Raw genomic sequence first — 20960 nt, forward strand, 5'->3', positions numbered from 1 at the left:
TGAATGTCCATATAAGATGGAGGTCAATGCCAGTAAATGTCCTTCATGGAGTGTTAGGGCCAGGGGACGTCCTGGTGACACTTCTGATTGATAATAAAGACAAAAAGAACATTAGGAAAAACGTATTAGGAGTATGTTAGAAGCACAGCCTGTGGTGGAAAAAATGAATAAAAATAATAATAATATTTTTTTTTTAAATACAATTATATATATATATATATATATATATATATATATATATATATATATATATATATATATATATATATATATATATATATATATATATATATATATATATATATATATATATATATATATATATATATAATACAAAATAAAAATACAATAAAAAGCTTAGTCACTCACCTATTTCTTTCTCCAGGGAAACTTTCTGCTGCTCTTCCTGCGACCACAAAGAGCGGTCCTAGTGCCCTCCACATGGTCCTAGTGCCCTCCACATGGTCCTAGTGCCTCCATGAACCCTAACCGCCATTAAACAGAAAAAAGAAGAACGACGAAGCCAACTTGGAAGTGGTCCATTGAAAGGTTGCTAGCGCGACCTCCTGTACTGTAGAATGTAGTATGGACCATAGGACAGGACGAAGAAGTCCCGTTAAGAAGCTGTGGAGGCCTAAGATGCTCTACTAGTCTGCTGGAAATCCAAAGAAGACGAAGGAGTAAAAAGCAAAATGGCGTTTGACAGAGAAGGCCTAAACGTGGCCACTGGCCATTATTGTTTCTCTATTTGTATTTAGTGTATACATGTACGCATATATGTCGTGTAGTAGATGAAACATTGTTAGTCATTGTTTGTATCCGGATACATTAGTCTGAGCGCACTTTATGTGCTAGCTTAGCTTGCTAGTTAGCTTAGCTTGTTAGCTGCTAACAAAGAGACGCGGACGTTATCAACACATCGCTAAGTAGAGATCAAATGTGAGTGTAAAGTGTTGTGATTGTGTGAAAATGTGCGAAAGAACGATAGCAAAGTATGAGGAGGAACTTTTTCCAACAAAAGAGGAGAAGGAGCGACAACATCAACTACAGGACGCTGTTTTCAAGAAACATCAAGTTGTGTTACACAGAACAGGTTTGTTTACTTCTTACTCTCACATCTTTACTAACTTTATATTTCATTATTAACACTTTTCTTCAATTGGAAGATGCTTTGTCTTGTGGGGATGATGCAATGCTTTGATTTAGATTCTTCATGAAAACGAGACAGTTTGAGGTTGATGTTCCTCTCAGTTTGTAACAATGTGTGATTGATTGATTGAAGGACTTATGAGAAGTTTGCATAGGCAAGGGTACAGTTTCATCACGGTACACATTCACTGCTACAAGAAAGCCTGACATGGTTTCAGTGGAAATATTTGTTCACTCACACAAAACACAGTACTATGTAGAAAGTAAGGCTGCAGCTAACGATTATTTTTCTATCGATTAATCTATAGATTATTTTTTCGGTTAATCTATAGATTACTTTTTTGATTAATCTATAGATTATTTTTCCTTTTACAGATTATTTTTTTATTTAAAATGAAGATGAAAAAATAAATGTAGGCCAGTTTTTTCAAAAGGCATGGCTTTTATTTACAAAAAAAAAAGTATGGCCACTCAGTCAACATTGACAACAACATGACAAAATATTCTGTAACAATGTAAACATTTAAAACTTTTAACATTTAACAAAATTAAAAGTAGCTTATTTGCTTTTTAATGTGCAAATATAAAAGTCAACATCCAGTGCAAATCTTAATATTCTGCAATAGTATAAGCATTTCAAAAGTAAAAGTATTGCTTATTTTGCTTTAAAATGTGCAAAAATAAAGATAAACATCCAATACAAAAAAGTGCAACACAAAATATTCTGTAACAACAGTGTAAACATTTCAACAAAAGTGAAAGTATTGCTTATTTGCTAAAATGTGCAAAAATAAAGATAAACATCCAATACAAAAAAGTGCCAATCTAAATATTCTGGAGCACTGTAAACATTAAGTATTGCTTTTAAAATGTGCAAAATAAACATCCAGTCCAACACAGTACACAATAACCAATTCTACTCATTCCAGTGAGTGACTAACAGTTGTAATGAAGAAAGGTTAGCATGTCTACATGCTCTGGGGTGAGGCTGGTTCTTTTCATGTTTACAATATTCCCAGCAGCTGAAAATAGGCGCTCAGAAGGGGTCGATGTGGCTGGAACTGAGAGCTAATTAGCCTTCACCTCAAGCCAGGACTGCGAGTGAGCTGAGCTGCCGTTTAAGTTTCTAGAAGGTCAACGGGCTCATAGTGATGTTACTAGTAGTTGACTGGGAGGTGTTTATTATCATTTGGGGAGAGTATGCTGCCTGATGCTCACCGCTAAACACCTATCTGCTATACGCTGAAGCGCTGACTGCATGCGCTCTGAATACGCACTGCTGATTGGCTGTTAACGCTTTGTGTGTACCAATCAGATGGTTGTGTGGGTGGGACAATGCTGGGTGCTGAGACAGAGGCAGAAGGAGCAAAGCAGCTTGTTAAGACTTTAGCTTAGAAACTCATTCGGTACACCCCCGTACCGAACCGAAAGCCCCGAACCGAAAGCCCCGTACCGAAACGGTTCAATACAAAACACGTACCGTTACACCCCTAGCAGATACAAATGACACATTCATGTTTTTGTGTAATGATGACAACGTATGCTCACGCGGACGATTGACTAGTTGATGGCGATGGCAAGAACGATGTCGGGTGTTTTCTTTTCAAATGTTCGATCATAGCCGTTGTGCTGCTATGATAGGCCATTTCCGCTCGACACAGCGTGCATACAACAACATTATTAGGCCGTTTATTGAAATACTCCCACACTTTTGACGACTTTTGGCGTGCTTTTTCCCCCTCGCTCGCATCGTCTGCTTTGCGCTCTGCCATGACAGTAGTGTGACGTAAATATGCGACGCGTTGACGCACAAAAACGGCGTCGACGTATTTACGTAACCGATGACGTCGACTATGTCGACGCGTCGTTTCAGCCTTAGTAGAAAGTAGCATTTATAGTACAAAAATACTGCTAGAATATAACATTTAAAAAAAGCAAAAGGCTTTTTCTATTCCCAGTTACAACATGTAATGTATTTTCAAAGCGGCTTTGAAGGAAGTAAGGGATTTACACTCCTTTATGGCTATTGATGGGGAGTTCTACATTTTGGTGGTATATCAGGCAAACAAATTAGAACACTTTTTGGAGTGAAATCTGGGTTGAATGTAATTTGTACAACTACCTCTGGTGTTATAATGGTGAATATATTTTACATTTTGGAAGTATCTAGTCAGCTGCATGGGTATTATAGTGGAATGGTGTATGTTAGTGTATGGTATCAGATTGATACCCAAATTTGTGGTATCATCCAAAACTAATGTAAAGTATCAAACAACAGACGAATCAGTGATTATTACATTTTAACAGAAGTGTAGATAGAACATGTTAAAGGAGAAAGTAAGCAGATATTAACAGTAAATGAACAAGTAGATTAATAATACATTTTCTACCACTTGTCCTTGATAGTTTTGACAAAATAATAGAATATAAATGACACAATATGTTACTGCATATGTCAGCATACTAAATTAGGAGCTTTTGTTTGTTTACTTACTACTAAAAGACAAGTTGTCTAGTATGTTCACTATTTTATTTAAGGACAAACTTGCAAAAATAAACATATGTTTAATGTACCCTAAGATTTTTTGTTATAATAAAGCAAATAATGCCCTTTTTGTGGTACGAAAAGTATCGAAATACATTTTGGTACCAAAATACTGGTATCGGGACAACACAGAATTTGTCGGTTGATTCTTTGACTACCTCTGTAGTAATTTTTTCCACTGGAGAGATTAGTCTCTACGATGCAGCCAAGATAGGTAATCTCATTTTTGTTTTTTATAATATTGTCACCCACTTTGACTGTGAAGTTGTCTACTTTTCTGAGGTTAGGAATTGACCCAAAAACCTGTGTACTTGCAAGTACCGAGCGAGTCTTAATTTGCCAGTTTGTCATTGAATGTCTTGCTAGTCTAGGTCTTGAGGATTGTAGCTTTGCTTGTTTTGTGGCTGTCAGCATTGATTCTATGTTTTTTACGGGTACAGAAAATCACGGAATGATCACTTAAGCCGCATACAGTAGTTCCACTTGTGGTGATCTTAGACTGGTCAGAAATAACAACGAGGTCTATGAACAATTAAAAGGATTTAGTCACCCTGGTAGTTTGCTTAATGTGCTAAGTGAGGCAATGTTGGTGGCACAGCTTAGTGAAGGTTTTAAAAATGGGTGCATCCTTTCAGGACATATCTGTGTTCCAGTCTCCAAGAAGATGTAAACCTGTATCAACATGTTTACACAAAACTCACACAGTCACCAAATACATTTTTATACCGTAATCAAATCTAATTAAAGTTATAATTTCACTTCCTGATTCTGACTTACATGCAACAATAAGCGAAAGTAAATATTTATTTTCAACAACCAAAGTAGTCAACACTTGAATTATTAAAAGAACATAAAAGTGACCGACTTTCCTTCAGCGTGTCGTAGATGGTCTCCAATTACTAAAGAGGAATTGTTATAATAAATGATAAATGGGTTATACTTGTATAGCGCTTTTCTACCTTCAAGGTACTCAAAGCGCTTTGAGAGTATTTCCACATTCACCCATTCACACACACATTCACACACTGATGGCGGGAGCTGCCATGCAAGGCGCTATAATGGAGATACTCCATAAAACACCACATAGTAAAACATGTTTTTGTTAAAAGTTCCTTTTGGCCCAGCCAACAAAATGACCAACAAAAAAGTATTCTGTATGATAACAAACACATACCATGAATGTTTTTTTAAAGTGATTTTGGAATTAGATTTTTTTTTATTTCCATGATATTGAAGTCATGGTAATGACAATGTCAATATTTACACACTTTACATCAGTGAAGTTTAGAATGCCTCGTTTAATGCTGCCTCGTACTTATAAAAGCTTTTCAAATTGACCCCCATCAAATTTCCAAGTCTGTTTTTGTACTCACTGTACCACTTTTGATTTAATTTTAGGAAAAAAGGAGGTATTTCCTGTGTTTTTATTGGTTGTTTTGCTACACACTTTTAACACAACACACAAAAGAACACAAATAATGTCATTGTGTTAACAGTGTCAGTCCAAAACTATTTCTATTCTCTCTTAATCTTATTTACTTATTTACCCAACAGACGTCCAGCAGCCCCCCCACATTAAAGAGGAAGAGGAGGATCCACAGCCTCCCCACATTAAAGAGGAAGAGGAGGAAGTGTGGATCACTCAGGAGGGAGAGTGGCTTCTAGGGCAGGAGGAGGATGATGTCACCAAGTTTCCACTGACTGTTGTCTCTGTGAAGACTGAAGAGCATGAAGACAAACCACCTGAGTCCTCACAGCTTCATCACAGTCCAAGTAAGCACAACATCCACATATCATTTTATTCTCAGGGCATTCAATCCATCACAACTGGACTGTTCACTTTGTCTTAGAAGACGTTTGTCCTCTCATCCAAGTAGGCTTCATCACTTCATGCTCATAGACTTCAAGTCTTAAATCTAATCACTGGAATTTAGAGGGGAACTGCACTTTTTTGGGGAATTTTTTCTATTGTTCAAAATCATTATGAAAGACATGACGATGGATATATATATATTTTTGAAATCACATTCTAACTCATAAATGTAAATAAAAGTCCACTTGCAATGGAGCCAATGGGAGGTCCTCTATAACCATCCAAAAAGCGCCAACAATACTCCATTTGCATTTCGTGGCTTGAATACCAACCAAATATTAGTGATATTGTTATTATAAGTGCTAACGCAGACAAACTATTTATAGCTTGTGTGTCTATGTTGACATCGCTCCAAGTCCAACTCCTTCCTCACCTCAGTGCTGGTGAAAGATTATTCCAGATCATGAATCGTGCCTCTCACCTGGATATTAGAAGGATGAGGACGTACTCTGACAAGTTGGTACCCTTTGACAGCCAATTTAGACCCGGCAATGACGAACGACAAAAAAAGACGCTGGGCTTCACCCCCCTTTTCCGTGCGACAATTTTGAGTAATTCTTTATCTAAACGGGAATATAACAACATTCTATCAGTCTGCATCTTTGTGACAGCAGACCTTGTACAGTAAGTGATTTGTTATTGTAATTTTTGGCTTTCATTAAGTCTGCAGTGTGTAATATTTAGTGATGTTGTTAAAAAAACAAAAAAAACGTTGATGCGTTTTTGAAATGAATGCGCTAATGAGCAAAAATTCGTAAATATTACCTTACTTTTCGTACTATAAGGCGTACTGCCGATGAATGGTCTATTTTGTTTTAGTTTTATTATTTTTCATACATAAATATAAGTCACACTGGATTATAAGGCACATTAAAGGAGTCATATTATTATTATTTTTTTCTAAACGTAAAACACTTCCTTGTGGTCTACATAACATGTAATGGTGGTTCTTTGGTCAAAATGTTGCATAGATGATGTTTTACAGATCATCTTCAAGCCGCTTTATGACTGTCGTTTCAGGATGCGCCGTTTTGTGGGCGGTCTTATTTACGTGGCTCACCTTCGACAGTGTCTTCTCCCCGTCATCTTTGTTGTAGCGGGGAGAGGAAGAAGTGTCAAAAGATGGAGCTAACTGTTTTAATGACATTCAGACTTTACTTCAATCAATAATGGAGCAGCATCTCCTCATCCGTAGCTCACTAGTGCAACAACAACACCCGAAATGTGTCCCGTGAAAACCGTCCGACCGGAACTCTCATAACTAAAGTCCCGTGGGTGAATAATGTAAACTCACTACACCGGTATGTTTTAGCTCGTTCATGGCGAGTTTACTGACAGATATAAGTAAGAACTTTAAACTACTTAATATTAGAAATGGCAACAGTGGAGGGTGAATGTCCCATAACTAGAAGATAGAGAAAAATAATATGCTTATCGACTATGGCATCGGCACGGACATGCGCACATTTTCAGGGCCTATGCAGATCTCAAATACAGATCAGCAGGTACCAGAAAGTAAGAAAAGTTGGTTTTGCATAATATTGGGAAACAAAACACCAGATAATATGTCTGCTAATGGGTGCCATGTTGCGGTCCTTATACACACACCATAGTAATACTTGTATCTCTGACTACGGTAGCCATAATGTGTTGACAACCCATCAAGCGGTGCGGCTTCAAAGTCGTACTAAAACATTTTGACAGATTTTTGAGCGCCGTGTGTAATGTTCTTTATTTTCAATGGAACATGTAACGTTTTGGTGTTGTTTACTGGCGTCATATTGCAGTCTACATGTATCTCTTATGTGTGACTACCATCTACTGGTCACACTTATCATTACACCATGTATCAAATAAAATTGCTTTGAGGTCAGTAAGCACAAACAGAATTATTCCGTACATTAGGCGCACCGGGTTATAAGGCGCACTTTCGAGTTTTGACAAAATGAAAGACTTTTAAGTGCGCCATATAGTCCGAAAAATACGGTACATGAACAAAGTGAGCTTCTTGTCAGTAATTCACAATCTTTTGTTTCGGCAATCACTTCGGTTGAGGACGCATGTCTTAAAGACGTGTTAGCCTCCAGCTCCTGCTTTACTCTTCCTTTTGACATGCACCCTACCTGTATTTCACGAGCATCTAACCGCTGGCAACTTCTTTCTACTACTACGATGCATAAACAACATGCTTCATGACCGACAATGCCTCCCAAATCTGCAAAATCACAAGAAAAGGCAGAGGCCGATGCTGCAGCCGTTAGCAAATAAATGATAAATGGGTTGTACTTGTATAGCGCTTTTCTACCTTCAAGGTACTCAAAGCGCTTTGACAGTATTTCCACATTCATCCATTCACACACACATTCACACACTGATGGCGGGAGCTGCCATGCAAGGCGCTAACCAGCAGCCATCAGGAGCAAGGGTGAAGTGTCTTGCCCAAGGACACAACGGACGTGACTAGGATGGTAGAAGGTGGGGATTGAACCCCAGTAACCAGCAACACTCCGATTGCTGGCACGGCCACTCTACCAACTTCGCCACGCTGAGCTGATAGCTTTACTATCGGACCAAAGATCAACCTTGGTAACTGAGCTTAAAGGCCTACTGAAAGCCACTACTACTGACCACGCAGTCTGATAGTTTATATATCAATGATGAAATTTTAACATCGCAACACATGCCAATACGGCCGGGTTAACTTATAAAGTGCAATTTTAAAATTCCCGCCACACTTCCGGTTGAAAAACTCCTTTGGATATGATTTATGCGTGTGACGTCACAAAATCCACGGAAGTGGTTGGACCCCATCGAACCCGATACAGAAACCTCTTGTTTTCTTCGACAAAATTCCACAGTATTCTGGACATCTGTGTTGGTGAATCTTTTGCAATTTGTTTAATGAACAATGGAGGCTGCAAAGAAGAACGCTGTAGGTGGGATCGATCGGTGTATTAGCGGCTAAGTACAATACTTACAGCAACACAACAAGGACTACTTACTACGCCTAGCCGATGCTTGCCGCCAAACCCACGGATGAAGTCCTTCGTCGCGCCGTCGATCGCTGGAACGCAGGTGAGCACGGCTGTTGATGGGAAGATGAGGGCTGGCTGGCGTAGGTGGAGCGCTAATGTTTTTATCATAGTTCTGTGAGGTCCGGTTGCTAAGTTGCTAAAATTAGCCTTAGCGTCGTTAGCAACAGCAACCTTACCAGGCTGAGACTTTTTAACCGTGTAGTTACATGTATATGGTTTAATAGTATTGTTGATCTTCTGTCTATCCTTCCAGTCAAGGGTTTATTTATTTTGTTTCTATCTTCATTTGAGAACGATGCTATCACGTTAGCTCAGTAGGTAAGTGTGTCACGGATGTATTGTCGTGGACATAAAAGTCACTTTAAATGTCCATTTCGCGTTCTCGACTCTCATTTTCAAGAGGATATAGTATCCGTGGTGGTTTAAAATACAAATCCGTGATCCACAATAGAAAAAGGAGAGAGTGTGGAATCCAATGAGCCAGCTTGTACCTAAGTTACGGTCAGAGCGAAAAAAGATATGTCTTTCACTGCATTCTAGTCCGTCACTCTAACGTTCCTCATCCACAAATCTTTCATCCTCGCTCAAATTAAGGGGGTAATCGTCGCTTTCTCGGTCCGAAACGCTCTAGCTGCGTTGAACACAATAGGAAAATATGAGGAGGTGAACAACTGACTACGTCACGCTACTTCCGGTACAGGCAAGGCTTTTTTTTATCAGAGACCAAAAGTTGCGAACTTTATCGTCGTTGTTCTATACTAAATCCTTTCAGCAAAAATATGGCAATATCGCGAAATGATCAAGTATGACACATAGAATGGATCTGCTATCCCCGTTTAAATAATATTTCATTTCAGTAGGCCTTTAAGTTTCTGGCTGCAACCAGGAAGCTGCTTGTTGAGAATTTTCCAGAGCTCACGTGGCTTATTTGTGTTTTCCTCTATTTTGTCGTTAATGTATTTTTTTTTTAAGGATTTAGTCTGGTTGGTTGACTTATTTCTTAATTTATTGCATTGCTTTTTGAGAGTTGAAAGGAGTGATTTGAGGTTGATATATTTGGGTTGTTTATCTACTTCTGTTTTACACTTTCTGTCTCTGTCTTTTATGGCAGCTAAAAGGTCCGGATTCATCCATGGTTCCGAGCGGGCTTTGATCCTGACTGTTTTCACGGGAGCCATGTCATTTAGTATCTTTAGGAACGCCGTTTTGAAGCGATCCCAAGCAACATCGACCAGGTTGCTCGCGAGCACAGGGGACCAGTCCCACTCATCTAATTTTAAATTGAAATTATCACTTGAGTATTTTTTAAGGGATCTGGATTTGGCTGTTATGTGGCCATTGGCTTTGGGTTTAGCTATTTTGCGGGTGCAGAAGGTTAGATAGTGGTCGCTAAGACCACAGATCATGACCCCACTATTTTTTATTTTAGGCCGGTCTGAAGTGAGAATGAGATCTATGGTTGACAAGAGAAGTATCCTACACTTCTCTTTTGTAAAGTACTGAACAGCCGGTATGGGCATCTACATCAACTATATGATTTGCCTGAGAAGCTGGACAGGACCAAAAAAAAAATACAAAAATATATTTTTTTTTAATTTTTTTTAAGACTTTAGTTTAGGCGGTGGCTCTTTGCTGTTAAGGCGGCCACATTAACAACAAAGCGCTGCGTGAAACCCTGCATTGACATAAAAACAAAAAACGTAACGAGTCTGTCGCCGTGGCGCCGCCGTTCCACATCCAGTGGAAATCCCCGGTTACACTTAAAAACGTTGCTTGGCGAGATAAACGAAGAAACCATACTTCGGGTTCAAGGCACAAAGCAAAAGGAAATACACTTTCAACCCGCAGTGAGAGAACTCGACCACAAGATGGCGCCATAACAGAAACAACAGTACAGCTTTACAATGTAAACGACCTAATCTTTTCTCCAAGTTTATACATCAGTAACTGACATTAAAATAACAGGGGGCGCTGGAGCCTATCCCAGCTGCACTCAAGTGGAAGGGAATGTATGGCAATATAGATTTTAGGCCATATTGCCCACTCATAGAAAGTGGTCTTCTTTTCCTGTGAATAATGTTGTAAAGAGCAGTGTGTTTGTTTTCAGGCCAATTCATATAATAACTTGTTATTTTAAAGGCCTACTGAAATTATTTGTTTTTATTTAAATGGGAATAGCAGATCCATTCTATGTGTCATACTTGATCATTTCGTGATATTGCCATATTTTTGCTGAAAGGATTTAGTAGAGAAAATCGACGATAAAGTTCGCAACTTTTGCTCGCTGATAAAAAAAAAAGCTTTGCCTGTACCGGAAGTAGCGTGACGTCACAGGAGCTAGTATTCCTCACAATTCCCCGTTGTTTACAATGGAGCGAGAGAGATTCGGACAGAGAAAGTGATGATTACCCCATTAATTTGAGCGAGGATGAAAGATTCGTAGATGAGGAACGTTACAGTGAATGACTTGAGAGGCAGCGATGGACGTATCTTTTTTCGCTCTGACCGTAACTTAGGTACAAGCTGGCTCATTGGATTCCACACTCTCTCCTTTTTCTATTGTAGATCACAGATTTGTATTTTAAACCACCTCGGATACTATATCCTCTTGAAAATGAGAGTCGAGAACACGAAATGGACATTCAGTGCCTTTTATCTCCACGACAATACATCGGCGAAATGCTTTAGCTACGAGTTAACGTGATAGCATCTTGCTTTAACTGCATATAGAAACAAAAGAAATAAACCCCTGACTGGAAGTATAGATAGAAAATCAACAATACTATTAAACCGTGGACATGTAAATACACGGTTAATGCTTTCCAGGCTGGCGAAGGTTAACAATGCTGTGCTAACGACGCCATTGAAGCTAACTTAGCAACCGGACTACACAGAGCTATGCTAAAAACATTAGCTCTCTACCTATGCCAGCCAGCCCTCATTTGCTCATCAACACCCGTGCTCACCTGCGTTTCAGCGATCGGCAGAAAGACGAAGGACTTCACCCGATGCGTTTGGCGGCCCGGAGACGTAGGAAGTCAAGGTGAAGTCGGCGGCTAGCGCGGCTAGCGCTCCAACAAAGTCCTCCTGGTTGTGTTGCTGTAGTCCGCTGCTAATACACTGATCCCACCTACAACTGTCTTCTTTGCAGCCTTCATTGTTCATTAAAAAAATTGCAAAAGATGTCCAGAATACTGTGGAATTGTGAAATGAAAACAGAGCTTTTTGTATAGGATTCTACGGGGTACCATAACTTCCGTTACTCGGACTTCGTCACGCGCATTCGTCATCATACCGCGATGTTTCAGCCGGATATTTCCCGGGAAATTTAAAATTGCACTTTATGTTAACCCGGCCATATTGGCATGTGTTGCAATGTTAAGATTTCATCATTGATATATAAACTATCAGACTGCGTGGTCGGTAGTAGTGGCTTTCAGTAGGCCTTTAAGTACATGCGAACTTACTGAATGCCTCACGTGACTGAGCAAATCTGGACATTTCTCAAGCATATTTGTCATTTTGTGTCCTGCAGACGTCTGTGAAGAACAACTTCTGCCTGAAAAACAGGAGTGTAGCTTCAGGATGGTGAAGGAGGATCCATCAAAGAGGAAGACCAGGCACCACAGACCCTCTGGTGTCTCCTTTTCCTCTTTGACACAGACCCTTCCCTGTAAAAAAGAAAAGGAAGACTCACTGACGCCCCACCTAAAAGAGGAAGAGGCGGAACACGGCATCAGTCAGGAGGGAGAGCATCTAGAAGGACTGGAGGAGTTCCCAGTGACTGGTGTCCCTGTGAAGAGTGAAGATGATGAGGTCAAAGGTAAAAGTGAGGAGAAGAGAGAGGCGGAGCCTCCAAGCAGCAGCTCAACACAACACATGACAACAGAAGCTGATGGAGACCACTGTGGAGGATCACAAGCAGACAAGCTCTTAGCTCCACTATCAGATAGTGAGGACACAACGTCACACTCTCCTGACACTGATGATGAAGACTCTAAAGATGATAAGACATGTCACACTGACAACACTCACTTCAAATGTTCTCACTGTGACAAATCCTTTCATTCCCGTTCTTATCTGAAAATACACATGAGAACACACACTGGAGAAAAACCTTTTACCTGTTCAATCTGTAGTAAAGGTTTTGTAGAAGGTCGCAGTTTGAAAGTACACATGAGAATACACACTGGTGAAAAACCCTTTATCTGTTCAATCTGTGGTACAGGTTTTGTACAAAGTCACAGATTGAAAGTACACATAAGAATACACACTGGTGAAAAACCTTTTTCTTGTTCAATCTGTGGTAAAGGTTTTGTAGAAAGGTATTGTTTGAAAATACACAAAACAACACACACAGGAGAAAAATCATTTATTTGTTCAATCTGTAGTAAAGGTTTTGTTCTAAGTAACTATTTGAAAGTGCACATGAGAACACACACTGGTGAAAAACCTTTTTCCTGTTCAATCTGTGGTAAAGGTTTTGTAGAAAGTTGCAAATTGAAAGTACACATGAGAACACACACTGGTGAAAAACCTTTTATCTGTTCAATCTGCAGTAAAGGTTTTGTAGAAAGTCACAAGTTGAAAGTACACATGAGAACACACACTGGTGAAAAAACTTTTATCTGTTCAATCTGCAGTAAAGGTTTTGTAGAAAGTTGCAAATTGAAAGTACACATGAGAACACACACTGGTGAAAAACCTTTCTCTTGTTCAATCTGTGGTAAAGGTTTTGCTCTAAGTAAATATTTGAAAGTGCACATGAGAACACACACTGGTGAAAAACCTTTTATCTGTTCAATCTGTGGTAAAGTTTTTGTACACAGTCACAATTTAAAAGTACACATGAGAATACACACTGGTGAAAAGCCTTTTTCTTGTTCAATCTGTGGTAAAGGTTTTGTAGAAAGTTTCAAATTGAAAGAACACATGACAACACACACTCGTGAAAAACCTTTTTCTTGTTCAATCTGTGGTAAAGGTTTTGCTCTAAGTAAATATTTGAAAGTGCACATGAGAACACACACTGGTGAAAAACCTTTCTCCTGTTCAATCTGTGGTAAAGGTTTTGTAGAAAGTCACAACTTGAAAGTACACATGAGAACACACACTGGTGAAAAACCTTTTATCTGCTCAATCTGCAGTAAAGGTTTTGTAGAAAGTTGGAAATTAAAAGAACACATGAGAACACACACTGGTGAAAAACCTTTTTCTTGTTCAATCTGTGATAAAGGTTTTGCTCTAAGTAAATATTTGAAAGTGCACATGAGAACACACACTGGTGAAAAACCTTTTGTCTGTTCAATCTGCAGTAAAGGTTTTGTAGAATGTTGCAAATTGAAAGTACACATGACAACACACTGGTGAAAAATCACATTCCTGTTCAGTCTGCAACAGAAGCTTTTGTGACCAAACAAACCTTGTAGCACACATGAGAACACACACAGGAGAGAAAGTGGTGAGTTGCAGTGTGTGTGGTGAAAGATTCTCTTCTAAGTACCAGTGTAAGAAACACAAGTGTGCTGATGACAACAGCAGCAGCAAATAAAACTGCAGGATTCGAAATAAACTGTCAAGACTTTAATTTTGACTTCCTTACAACATCAGCACATATAACATGTGTGACATTGTTGTTTGTGTAACAATCTTTTTAATATGCTTCTACATTTATAGATTAGATATTTTATATTGGTGCTTTTTTCAGTCAAGTACATGCATTAATATGCAACATTGTGTACTTTTATTAAAAATTGAACAGAACAATTTGACTGAAAAGGTGAGAATAAACAGTACAAGACATATTTTACATACAATAAACATTTTATGTGTATATATATTCATCATACAATATTAGACTTATTCATAATAGTGTTTTTTTATAGGTGTTTGAGATATTGAAGTATTACATATTATTTCTAATTGTTAATGATCCCATAGATTAGCACCTTTATATGATATACATATTTACTGGTTCACATCTGAAACATCTTCTGGACCACTTCAGGAAGCATATTATTATTTACTTTATACATCATTTGAACAGTTGTCTTTTATACAATTTTAAAATGTGTAACTTTATGAATCATTTGTTGGGTCTCTATAATCCATTTTATTAATCATCTTTATTACTCTCTTTTGTAATATTATGATTGTGTTGTGATTGTTTTATACTCAGACATTTACGCAATAAAAAAATGTGAGAGAAAATGGCTGAATTGTTTTACAAACTTACATTTGCGGATTATATTAAAAAAAAATCCCCATGGCCTCAACAAATAAACAGGAAGTCCCAGAGAGTACTTTGGACTGCGTGGTATGCTTTGATACACAATCCACAAAATTATTTATTCTAGTCTTTAATCGTTTGTTCTTCTCTTGAACTATGCAGCTAGAGGGGAAAGAAGTCGAAAGTGGAGCCATGGAAATGCTTTTAACCACAAGAAAGCTGCTGATTTTTTTTTATTTCTTGTGCGGCCCGGTACCAATCGATCCACGGACCGGTGGTAGGGGACCACTGCTTTAGATGCATTAAAGATAAACTTGAGTTAATGAAACATGTAGAATAGATTGTGTTTTACACCCTCTGTTGTTTAAAAAGGGTAGTTAGGGCTGGACCATTATGGCAAAAATATTAATCACCATTATTTTGATTGATATTGTAATGACGATTAATTACACAATTATACATTAATTTGAGAAAACACCAGTATTTATTTTATTACCAAAACTCAACTTTAAATATAGTTTTAAAAAACGGATACGAGTTAGTAACCAATAAACCACAACAAGTAAAATAATAGTCAAAATAAATGTAAATAACAATGGCTATATAAAAAAAACAATACAATTCTGTTTTAATTGTTTTTAGTTCCATTTTTTACCTTTTACACTTTTTTTTTTTTTTTTTACTACCATTTAAGTGTGTGCTTTTTTGGTCAAATAAAAATGTATACAATGTTTACAGGTTTTCCGGGACATTTTTCCCCTTTCAAAATGAATTAGCCATATTTCAAAATTCCACCATTTCCACATTTTTCAACCGATTCAAACCATTCCACCTTCAACATATTCAACTAATTATCAGTTTTACAAGTTAAAAAGAAACATTCCCAGAATTCCGTTTTTTCAAACCCCTTTTCAACCTTTTTTCTGTCAACATATTTCAACCGGTCCACCGTCAAATTATTCCTCTTGATCAGGACAACAAAAACAAAGTTATTTTTCGAACTGGAAAAATTCTCGGTTTTCCCGAAATTCAAAAAATTCCATTTACTACTTCAACATTTCTCGACCGATTTGAAAAAAATCCAACCATTTCAACTCATTCAGAACATTCACATGTTTTGGCATTTTCAAAAAAATTCCCGCTTTCCCCGAAATTCTCCAAAATGTCCATGAAATTCCCACTGAAAGGAATAAAATGAAAGTTCCACAACTCCCACATTTTTCATCCGATTCAAACCGTTCCAACTTCAAAATATTCAGTGTATTCAGGAATTGTGTGCTCCCTTTCAACACACAAAATAAATTCCCGGATTTTCTAGAATTCCCAGTCTTTAGAGACATTTTCCCCATTCAAAATGAATTATCCATTTTTCAAAATCCCACAATTCCCACATTGTTCAACCCATTCAAACCATTCCACCTTCAACACATTCAATTTATCCTGGAAATTCCAACAACCATTTTTCCACGTTCAACAAATTTCCAGGAATTCTCGTTTCTTTCTAACCTTATTTCCAACCTTCTTTAGTGCGATGACTCCTTTCACATTTTCAACCCATTCCAATCGTTCCACTGTCAAAACATTCCAAGTTGGTTTAAGAACTTAAAAAATTACCGGTTTTCACAACATTCTGTAGTACCATTTTTCAATTAAAAAACTGTTACTACTTCAAAATGTTTTGACCGATTTAAACAATTCCAACACCAACCAATTCAATTAATTCATGCTCTTAATCATTTTCCAAAAAATCCCGTTTTTTTTACAAAATTCACAAATTTCCAGGAAGTTCCCATTGAAATGAATTAAACATTTTTCCAAGTTGCAAAATTCCCACATTTTTCAACATATTCAAACCATTCCAACATCAACACATTCTACTCATCCTGGACATTCAAACTAACACCTTCCCAAGTTCCAAACCAAATTCCGGTTTTCCTGGAAATTCAAACTCTTCCACATTCAAACCATTCCAACATTCAAACTATTCTTACATTCATACTACATTCTGTCAGCATTTCAGTTCAACTTCAGCATTGGAGCATTCACACTCAATTCCTTCAGGAATTGCTTCTTTTAGTTACTATTATTATTATTATAATTAAATGTAGCTTACCACATTGAATGTGTGGACTGCATGAATGATGCCTTCTTAGTTCTCACTCTTAACACAATTTGAGTGTCTAGAAACGCACTAAATTAATCGAATCCATTATTACTATTATTAATGAGGTAAACAAGTTATATTTTGAAGGAGTAATCAGTAATCTGATTACTTCATCCCAGTTTAACTGTGGCAACACTATCTAAATGAAAGCAAAACAGATGTCATCTTTTTTGGCCAACATGTTGATTGTGCTCATGCTTTTTTTAGAGCAGACATGTCTCTAAAGATGAATGTGAAAATCACTGTAATTATTGTCCACCATCAGGGGGAGCTCATCACTAGTACTACTGTGTGGAGGCTGGCATGTGGTACATTATTTCCTGTGTGTGTATGACTTATTCAGAGGGAGAAAAGCACGCTAGTATGGCGTCCACCATTAAGGATTGCAGGAATTACTTTTATGATGTTTTTATATGAATAAGGTGGATTGGACGTTGGCCTGGGGAGGCATTCCCCTGAAGGTCTTCTTCATGTGTCAGCTGGAAGTACCCTGACTGCTGTGAGGGGAAACTGATGAGATTGTGAGATCATATGTTGGTGCAGGACAATGTTTCATGTGACTGAGCAAAGCTGGATTTTCCTAAGAATGTCTGTTTTCTCCTGTCCCGCAGACGTCAAAGAAGAACCGCTACCTCATGAGCAGGAGGAGGAACCACAATCCCCCAACATACATGGGGAAGAAGAGGTTCCACATTTCCAACACATTAAAGAGGGAGGGGAGGAGCTGTTCAATCTGCGGTAAATGTTTTGGAACGAGCCACAATTTGAAATTACATATGAGAATACACACTGGTGAAAAACCTTTTATCTGTTCAAAATGTGGTAAAGGTTTTACAAACAGTCAGAGTTTAAAAACACACAAAGTTTCACACACTGGAGAAAAATCTTTTACATGTTTAATCTGTAGTAAAGGTTTTGTACAAAGTCACAATTTGAAAGCACACATGAGAACACACACTGGTGAAAAACCTTTTTCCTGTTCAATCTGTGGCAAAGGTTTTACAGAAAGTCAATGTTTGAAAAGACACACGAGAACACACACTGGTGAAAAACCGTTTTCCTGTTCAATTTGTGGTAAAAGTTTTAGAGAAAGTCAACATTTGAAAGTACACACGAGAACACACACTGGTGAGAAACCTTTCACATGTTCAATCTGCAACAGAAGCGATTGTGACCAATCAAACCTTGTAGCACACATGAGAACACACACAGGAGATAAAGGGTTGAGTTGCAGTGTGTGTGGTGAAAGATTCTCTTCTAAGTACCAGTGTAAGAAACACAAGTGTGCTGGTGAGAACAGCAGCAGCAAATGAAACTGCAGGATTTGAAATAAACTGTCAAGACTTTAATTTGGACTTTCTAACAACATCAGCACATATAACGTGTGTGACATTGTTGTTTGTGTAACACAATCTTGTTAACATGCTTCTATATTTATACACCTTTTTTTTCAGCCCATTGCATGCATTAATATGCAACATTGTGTACTTTTATATTGACATAAACTATTACAAGAAGAACAATTTTACTAAAAAGGTCAGTAAATCCAAAACAGTACAAAACATGTGATGCATTCAAATTACATTTAGTGTACATACCTTTTTAGACAAGATAATTTCCTCTTAAAATGTGTGACTGTATGTGTAACATTGTTGTTTGTGTAACACTATTTGAATATGCTTCTACATTTATAGATTAGATATTTTGTATTAGTGCTTTTTTCGGTCAAGTACATGCAATAATATGCAACATTGTGTACTTTTATTAAAAAATTGAACAGAACAATTTGACTGAAAAGGTGAGAGTAAACAGTACAAGACATATTTTACATACATTAAAAAAATGTATGTGTATATATATTCATTATACAATATTAGACTTATTCATAATAATGTTTTTTATATGTGTTTGAAATATTGAAGTGTGACATATTTTTATTTCTAATTGTTAATGATCCCATAGATTAGCACCTTTATATGATATACATATGTACTGGTTCACATCTGAAACATCTTCTGGACCACTTCAGGAAGCATATTATTATTTACTTTATACATCATTTGAACCGTTGTCTTTTGTGCAATTTTAAAATGTGTGACTTTATGAATTATATGTTGGGTCTCTATAATCCAATTTATTAATTATCTTTATTACTCTCTTTTGTAACATGATGATTGTGTTGTGATTGTTTTATATGTATGTCCCCAGACCTTTATGCAATATAAAAGTGAGAGAAAATGACTGAATTGTTTGTGGGAGGATTTTTTTGGTTTTTGCAAACATACATTTGTGGATAAAACAAACATTTCCATTATTGTGTTTTAAACATTTTTTATGTTTTTTTTCTTTTTCTTTTTTAACATCCCCAAAACAATATCAATTTCAGAAAACAAGTTTGGAGTGTCAGGCAAAAGCCGATATTGTACATCATCCCACAGAGATTTACTTTGCATACATTCATAAAATAAACTGCTTATTTAATTTACCAATCACAGAAAGAACAAGTGTTATCTTCAATTGCAAAACAACATCCTAAAATTATTTTAAGTGGTTAATTCTGTTTAGTTTTTTTATGAACTCTTTTGCCTTTGGAAGAATGGAAACTTTCAAGTTATTTGTATTTTTTGTTTGTTTGTTTTGTTCCAGAGAAAATACAGCAAATAAGAAATAGTAAGTAGTTGTTTAATTTCAGAGTTTCAAATCTGTAATATTGTGTCCATCCACCAAAAGCCCAGAAAGTTTAGAAAAGAGTTCTGAAAAAGATGATATGCTTTATTTAGAATATTTTGAACAAAAGCTTTTATATTTCTTTTAAATATTTGTGTCTATTTGCAGGTCGTACTTAATGAAATCTTAAAATATTATATTACTTTTATCACTCAATAAGTGCATCAGCGACCAAATGCCTTTTTCAAACCATTAGGGTTGCCAACACCCAGACTTTGAAATAAGGGACATCTCGCGGGCGGTTGGAATATTCTTGGTGTCATTTGTAAAATTTGTGTGTCCCCTATTTCAGTCCGGGCCTGAAAAAATGCTTTAAAAATGCCAAAATGCTTAGAAAAATGAACTTTACACCTCCACTAGACCACTGTTGCACTTACTGTAAGTCCTATTCATACCATAATCACAAGAAAATTGTATTCTTCAACCAAACATTTATTTTTTCAAAATGTGCAAAACAGGGGGAACAAAATAAAAAAAAACAATTGGGATGGGTGCTGGATCAAAAAAGGAACACTTACAAGAACAAGAAAGAAAGAAAGGTCCGCACACACCGCCACAGCAGTGTGAAAAAGAGCACTTGCTTTAAACGTCATACTTAAATTAAATAAATCCTGATCAATGTAAAATGTGCAAAACAGAACATTTCCAGTTTCTTCAAAAACATTTGCCATTAAACAGCTGGCACACAAGGACCAAACAGGAAGGTTGATAATATGGATGTTAACAATGTCCATGTGAATGTCCATGTAAGATGGAGGTCAATGCCTGTAAATGTCCTTCATGGAGTGTTAGGGCCAGGGGACGTCCTGGTGACACTTCTGGGGCCGTATTTATCAAGCATCTTAGAGTGCCATTTTACACTTCAGCCCTGAGAATTTGCGAAATTTGGTCCTACTCTCAAACTTAAGAATAAAAGCTATTTATCAACTTTCTTAAGTCTAAGAATCACTCCTACTCTCCACGATATTTAAGAGACCTTCAGAGGTGTCCTAAGTGGTTAGGAGTTGCCAGCGGGGGATGGCACTGAGGCGAGAGAGACGTGCGCGAACGTTCAGGGAGCGGAAGGATGTCCTGGCTTTGTTTGATGACGAGCAGCTGATCAAACGGTATCGTTTAGACAGAGCTGGTATTATTTTTGTCACAGATTTAATAATTTTCGATTCCTTGTTGATTTCTGCATGTGGCTGCAGTGGGTTGGTATATATAGAGCCACCCACACCAGTTTCAAATTAGTTGCC

At 37.3% G+C, this 20960-nt stretch overlaps 1 protein-coding gene across 3 annotated transcripts in view; it reads left to right on the plus strand.

Moving 5' to 3' along the window:
* LOC133664592 (oocyte zinc finger protein XlCOF6-like) overlaps nucleotides 1-14802 on the plus strand; it is a 225970-nt gene extending 211168 nt beyond the window's left edge. For 2 of the 3 annotated variants that reach the window (XM_062069344.1, XM_062069342.1), the window contains 2 exons: nucleotides 5249-5467; nucleotides 12138-14802. In XM_062069344.1, the coding sequence (XP_061925328.1) occupies nucleotides 5249-5467; nucleotides 12138-13972 (2054 nt within the window). In that variant the 3' untranslated portion in view covers nucleotides 13973-14802. Of the gene's footprint in view, nucleotides 1-450; nucleotides 1094-5248; nucleotides 5468-12137 lie in introns of those variants that run through there. The other variant, XM_062069343.1, reaches the window with a different exon arrangement.
* The last annotated feature ends 6158 nt before the right edge of the window (nucleotides 14803-20960 follow it).

This window comes from Entelurus aequoreus, linkage group LG14 (genome assembly GCF_033978785.1).
Source record: "Entelurus aequoreus isolate RoL-2023_Sb linkage group LG14, RoL_Eaeq_v1.1, whole genome shotgun sequence".
Taxonomy (NCBI): domain Eukaryota; kingdom Metazoa; phylum Chordata; class Actinopteri; order Syngnathiformes; family Syngnathidae; genus Entelurus; species Entelurus aequoreus.